General features: G+C 43.8%; 1 protein-coding gene across 1 annotated transcript; it reads right to left on the bottom strand.

The window, feature by feature from the left end:
* Window positions 1-2,356: 2,356 nt before the first annotated feature.
* Window positions 2,357-5,602, bottom strand: LOC147605004 (microtubule-associated protein RP/EB family member 1A-like). The gene is made up of 8 exons (XM_086794093.1): window positions 5,193-5,602; window positions 4,879-4,947; window positions 4,662-4,748; window positions 4,425-4,534; window positions 4,109-4,296; window positions 3,766-3,881; window positions 3,522-3,635; window positions 2,357-2,918 (listed from the first exon to the last, which is right to left on the bottom strand). The coding sequence occupies exons 1-8, from the start codon at window positions 5,301-5,303 to the stop codon at window positions 2,580-2,582; spliced, it is 1,134 nt and encodes a 377-aa protein (XP_086650219.1). The 5' UTR covers window positions 5,304-5,602; the 3' UTR covers window positions 2,357-2,579.
* Window positions 5,603-6,602: the final 1,000 nt, after the last annotated feature.

The raw sequence follows: 6,602 nt of genomic DNA, 5'->3' as shown, positions 1-6,602 counted from the left end.
CTGCTTCGAGCTTCTACATCGAAATTCGAGTTATTTGTTTAATACTGTTTTCATATGTACATGGACATCATCTGGTTCTCAGAACCCATGGAGCATTGTATTCTTTAAATACTCCCAATAAATATATCATATATTGAGGGGGGGGTCGGCCCGTTCCGGCCCCAGTGCTGGTGTCCATCTTTCCATTTCTGTTCATTTAAATTTCAAGTTGTTTTAAGTTGTCCATTTCATATTTGTGGTTTTAAAGTTGTGCTATTAAACGTGTAGGTGTCCAATTGAGTCTTTCCCACTTGACGGGATCGGTTTCAAGAGGTCTACATCTTGGAGGTGGTGATAAATGTGGTATGAGTAAACACCATCAAGCTCGTGATCAAAATGGATTTGGGTGTAGTGAGAGGTGGGGGATGTTGGTGGGGGGGTGGGTAGTGTGCACATGAGGGTGAAGTCGAGATAGGTGTGGTGGGCATTGATGTGGGGGTGGTGGGGTGGAGGAAGTCAGGGATAAGGCAAGCAAAAGCCATAGATCCCAGTAGCTAAACCACAGTGCTGGAGTCATCTCAGCGTGGAAAGTAGGTGAAGGTGCCTTTGGAGGGCCAGCAGGGAGACCATGTGCAGCTTTGAGCTCCCAGATGTTGTCACTTTCATGTCTTGTGATGATCTCATGAGGCTCGTGTCAATGATCTCCTATAGATTGATGGGGTCATCCAAAATCAAGTAGAGGAACCTGGCAATTCCTGCTCCTAGTATTAAATAGGAGGAATTTACCCAGGCAAGAGAACTCCATGATATCACTCCTAGTATTAAATAGGAGGAATTTACCAAGGCAAGAGAACTCCATGATATCGCTGTAGAGTGGTAGTGGTAGGAAAGGTGACTGCCTCGGCCTTCCGGACGATGCTAAGAATCTTCCTCAGGTGTGATCTATAGAGGATCTATAGAGGACCCCGCAATGTCCCTCGAGCCTCACACCCCTTCTGATGTATGGTATGGTAGTCCCCTCTCGTGGCTCTGGTGTGTCTCTCTGTGTAAAAGGCGATTTCCCTACTTGTGAGGGTCTTGCTTATCCCTACTTGTGACGATTTCCCTACTTGTTAGTCGCACCTTCACACAATGCCTCTCGAGCCTCATACCCCTTCTGATGTGAGAAGGCTGATAACCCTCTATGTATGGTATGGTAGTCCCCTCTCATGGCTCTGGTGTGTCTCTGTGTAAAAGGCGATTTCCCTACTTGTGAGGGTCTTGCTTATCCATCTTGGGTCAAACCACATATTGGTGTCAGTTCCATAGGGTTAGCCTTAATTGAGTGGTCTCATAGCCCTCGTGCCCCCTATTTGGGGCGATGCTCGGTGATGATGATGCGGCCATCTCTATAGACAACCCACTTGCCCGCCTTGGGGGCCTCCTGTACAGTCACCAAGGGCTCTCGATGAATATCAAATATCTATGTGCCCTTGAGGGTAACCCGTCCGTCTATCTAGGAAGGCTTGTCAACTCGCGGTGTCAAGGAAGCGGATGACAGGAGTAATGTTGTATCTCCATCCAAGATTGTTGTCACTTGAAATCCATTGTACTTAATAGGAAGTGCCACATTCATGTCGTCACTCGTGAAGTCCACATTGTACACATTCATGTCGTCAATTTGTTTAACAGCACCTTCAAGAATTTTGTAAGTTTAGAAAGTCCTCTTGGGTTCAGAAGGTTGCAGAGTCAGAAGTGTGAATCCCAATGGGCTCGTTCTCCATGCAAGGATTGGTCTTTTAGGGTTCTAGCTAGTAGCGTTCTCTTTGTTCTCACTAGAATCGAAACAAACACTAAAGTTTTGTGACTTAAATAGGTATCTATGGATGGGGCCGAGAAGTTGGTCACTTTGTTAAAGGTTCTTGGGATTCGGCGTCTTTTGATGCACTTCAAGATTCTTGTTGTATTAAAAGTGTTGTCCCAAAGCCAACTAGGCTAGGCTTAGCTTGCTGGCTCTATGTCTCTATGTAGAATGAGTACATCCGTGGTATGTTTGGGAATGTGCATGAATACGTGAGAGATGCACACATTAACAGTACACTATGTCGAATGATATAGGAACGTGCGTTCCTATAGTGTAGATATCTGAAATCATGTGTACATCATCATGCATGCATTCACAAGTCTATTGTCTCACTCTGATGGGCATCGTATCGTGCTGCTACCGCTCGGGCTGCACGCTACATCGTGCTGAAAACTCCTGGAAACACTTGAGGTGAGGGGAGGGGACTCGTTCATTTTAGTGAAAACGTTCATCCCACTTTCACAGTTTTGAGCTATAACCAAAGACTGAATTGAAAAGACTGTACTTCAATTCAAACATTGATGGGCACATACAAAAATCGAGATAAAGCTTAATTAAGCACAAGGCATAAAGCAGAACACAGATATAAGGTCAATTCTGGTAAAGCACTCCAAAGCTTCTCCTCTCTCGTCAGAATCTGTGTAGTATATAGGCTGTGTGCTCTATCTATCTAGACAGATGCTCTGCACTGTACAAGGATGGGTAAACAAGATGTTACCCGACCCGTGGAAAAAAAAGCTGAGCTCTGGACGAACATTTAGAGGGCCTCAATGGAAGCAGCTCCAGATTCTGGCCTTCCGACTTGCATCTCTGACAAGATATCAGAACCTCCACATGAGTTCCTGCGCTGCCTCGGGGAAAGCATGGCAGCTGCTGCATCGTCCAATTCAGAGTTCATGAAAGACTTCCTCTTCAGCGCTTCCCTTCTCTGCCTGCTGGCAACGTCTTCCATCTCATTGATCTCCTTGTTATCATCAGAGTTATCATCAGATGGCCCAGACACGTGAAAAGATGAGGTTACGATGGCTTGCGCTTCATCCAAAATAGAGGGGCTATCATCAGCAGCATACAGAATCCTCTGAATAGCCATGACTACCTGCAAGATCAAATATAAACCATTCTCTCAGATCATCTATCCCCATGCCATTTTCATCCTGTATTCTAAATTAAGATCACCTGATACAAAACCTCCACACATAAGCAGCAGCTTTAGAATGTGATTTTATGCCAACAAGTGCATCCATCCAAATACGTGCTATTGATACAGGACCTCTGTATGCCCTCTTATCCTGTCTGCACCATACATATTCTACAAGAAGGTTTTGGGATACAGGAGCTCCCATCTAGCCAAGCTTAAAGATGTCTCGATCTTAGGCCATCCTCCAAACGTGGGCAGCGGACAATCCTCATGGATATGGCCTACAAAGCCCAATCATGGAAGATTAATGGTCAACATACTCTTTCGTCGGCCAAAAAGGAGAGAGCGAGCATGGGCGATGTGTAAAGACAAGGCCTTATCCACCGTTGTCTGATAGAGAAGCAAGCTTCTGGCACACAACCATATTTTGTGCCCCTAATCTGATACAGGACTAATTGATGTCAAACATGAGACTCTGAATCATTGAACCTGTTGATGTGATATGCTCAGATTTAACATTATGATCAGAAACAGAAAGCAAGAGGATCGCAGAATATATACCGGCAAATGTTCCAAACCAGGGTTCTGACATAAAATTTCAATGTCCCGCAGCTTTGTAAAGTAGAAATCACGCTCTTTCTCCAGGTTGTCCACAGAAAGCTTAAGCTCTGTAATCTGCGTAGCCAAAGCAGAACTGTAAGAATAGGCTGAAAGAGAGCCATTACATTGAAACCATGCTTATGCTACACCTAAACAAATCCAGGAGCTACATAGAACACCCCAAGTCAAAAAAAGTACAAAACACCTGCTCCTTCAGGCCATCGATTTGAGTGGCAGGGACCATAGACACCTCAGGAGTGGCAAAGACAGCAGAAGGAACAGCTCCACTTGGAAGGGGAAACACCTTAGCACTTTTAGATCCTGTGGAAAGAAAGAAATATAGACACCTCCATATCATCATAAAAAGCCGTCACCTTTATGTCAAGGATGGAACCATCCATAACTGTCCAATAAAAATAACTTTGCTCTTTCACCCTTCTCAGCTACAACCAGATCAAAATAATCTTCACTCTACAAGAATCCCAATCTACCTGATCGACTTCATCCATATCAACAGTCTGATGAAAGATAAAAAATCATGCACTCACCCTTTGCTGCAGCTGTTGTTGAGCAAACTTCTACACGTTTAGGACCTGCCATGGCCATTGCATTCTTTACTGTGGTTGCTGCAGGAGCTGCCCTGGAAGGAGCTTGAGTAGCTACACAGGCTGGAACCACTTTCTTGTTTGTCTCTTTCCCCCCTTTGCAAGCTTCTCTCCGCTCAACAGGATTATAACTGTTGTATGAAACAATTAAAGATCTCATCAGAGCTTGCATAGAATGAGCAAAAAGGAGAGAGGGAGAGAGAGAGAGAGAGAGAGAGAGAGAGAGAGGAGCTGAAGCCGAAGCTGATCTACACCTCACCTACTGATCAGAAACCCTCCATTGATAGAATCACAATAACGCTTCATCCACTGCATGAATTCCAAGTTATCTAGAGGCCTCCCTTTCACAAGCTTGTTCACTTCAATATGCTGCATAGGAGCAAGAAGATGCCATAGTCTTCTTCAGTCTAAGCCTACAAAATCTGAATGCACTTGAAGCGAAAACCGTAATGCCTACGTGAGTACAAATCAATGTTAATAGGCATAGGTTCCTTACTTTGTCAATCTTCAACTTGTTGAAAACATCCTGCAGCACCTTGTAGTTCTGTATCATCTCATACTCATTCTTGGCTTCAAAATTGACCTGAGGGGTTAATTGTGTCAGATATCAACAAAGGAAAAAGACGGTAGAAGAAATTGATCCGAAGGGATAATTGTGTCAGATATCAACAAAGGAAAAAGACGGCAGAAGAAATTTAGAGTTGCGATCCAACCTTGTGCATGGGAACTATGCCCGGATGAACCGAGTCCATTAGCTGACACTGCACAGCTCCCTTGGATGTCTGGAAAAATCAACATGCTTTTATTTGGAAAGACAACAGAAACGCCGATGTAGAGAGAAATTCAAGGACCTGGAGTAAAGGTTAACAGCAAGCAGGAAAACCCTAGAATATGGAAATAAAACTCCCAAGCATGGATACCAAACCCTAGAGCATCCCAGAGAATCGAGAGAAACCCTGTATAGTTGAAACGAAACCGAGGAAAAACCCTAGATCACGGGAAACAATCGGGAAGAATAGAAACTGACCTCTTCAACTTTCGTTAGGCTGAGCTGAAGGGTAGAGTTGATCCACTGCAGGATTTCGTTGCGGCCGACGAAGTAGGCTCCGTCCATCATGCCAATGTTGGTAGCAGCCATTGCCGATATTGGACGAAGAAAGGCAGGGGTATCGAAAAAGAAGGAACGGAAAAGCTCCTGGATATGGAGAAATTAGAGTTGGAGAAGCTATTGGCTATGGCGAAAAAGATTCAAGAAACTCTGGCTGGCTAAGGCGGAAGAGCTTCAAGAAAATCCGGGCTATGGCACAGATACTTGAGAAAAGCAAAGTTTGGCGTTGCATCAAGAGAGAGAGAGAGAGAGAGAGAGAGAGAGAGAAGCAGAAGGTCGCCGAACCTCCGGCTATGGCGAAAAGCTGCGAAGCTCTTTAAACCCCGGCTACAACAGAAATGTGTAAGGAGAGACTTTAAAGAAGGGGGGGGGGGGTGTTCACAAATAGAGCCGTTGGGCCACACTAAGGTATTTGCAAATCTTCTTTTCTTATATTTAATGAGCCCCCCCCCTACCTTTGTATTTAATGGTTTGGCCAAGCAAAATTGGGACCCCCCCTTGGGTTGGGTAGTTTGCCCAACCAACTTCCTAACCTTCAAATCACTCAATTAAACCTTAGTCCCTTGCATAGTAGGCACAACCCCCCCTCAAAAACTCGACTGTCTCGTCAGTGTATTTTTCCTGTGGCTAGAATTGAGAAATACCAATCTAAACTTGACCACCTCTACATTTTTAAAGGCACTGATTCCTCAAACTTTTAGCCATAATCTTAGCCTATTGTGAGAGTCTAGATTGCTCTTCAATACACAAAAACCAATTGCTATCAGACGGATTGTCTTTATTTTAAGTCTGTGTTTTCAAGCAATGAGTCATAACAAGGATGAGCACTCACCCTTTCATTGTAGGCCCAGCAACCATATGTTTCTGTACCTTGGTCATGTTGTCCCTCACATTTAAACAACCTATTGTCCCTCACATTTGAACAACCACATTCCAATTCAAATCACATGATCCCTTAATATTGTTACCTTATCTTCCCCACTCAAAAGACAACCCATGTGAACATTCTTGTAGTGTGTTTTGGTGTTTTTCCATCAATTCAACCACACCGCATGACCAATAGTATGTGCTCTCAAGCACATGTTGCAGTGTTAAGTGTCTTGTATGTGATAGAGATGGTTTGTACTCCATAGCACATGCTTTGAGCTACTGGCAATTATCATTCATTCCATTCATTGTTTGGTTGAAAGGGCTATTTCTACACTAGTACACATCACGTCTAGTTATAATGAACTTTTCAAAAGATCACCTTCATATGATTACATTTGAAAACTAAATCCCTTGAAACTGTTTCTTTTCTATAAATCAAGACTTTTAACTAAGTAAAAA

Source organism: Cibotium barometz, chromosome 60, assembly GCF_041138505.1.
Source record: "Cibotium barometz isolate CiBa-2024 chromosome 60, ASM4113850v1, whole genome shotgun sequence".
Lineage (NCBI taxonomy): Eukaryota > Viridiplantae > Streptophyta > Polypodiopsida > Cyatheales > Cibotiaceae > Cibotium > Cibotium barometz.
This window is presented reverse-complemented; position numbering and strand designations above follow the sequence as displayed.

Excerpts from the sequence above, each read along its gene's own strand:
- LOC147605004 (XM_086794093.1), bottom strand. The coding sequence starts at position 5,303 with ATGGCTGCTACCAACATTGGCATGATGGACGGAGCCTACTTCGTCGGC. Across the intron at positions 4,749-4,878 it reads GCATAGTTCCCATGCACAAG|GTCAATTTTGAAGCCAAGAA; the intron begins GTTGGATCGCAA and ends TTAACCCCTCAG. Across the intron at positions 4,297-4,424 it reads GGAGGGTTTCTGATCAGTAG|TTATAATCCTGTTGAGCGGA; the intron begins GTGAGGTGTAGA and ends TTCATACAACAG.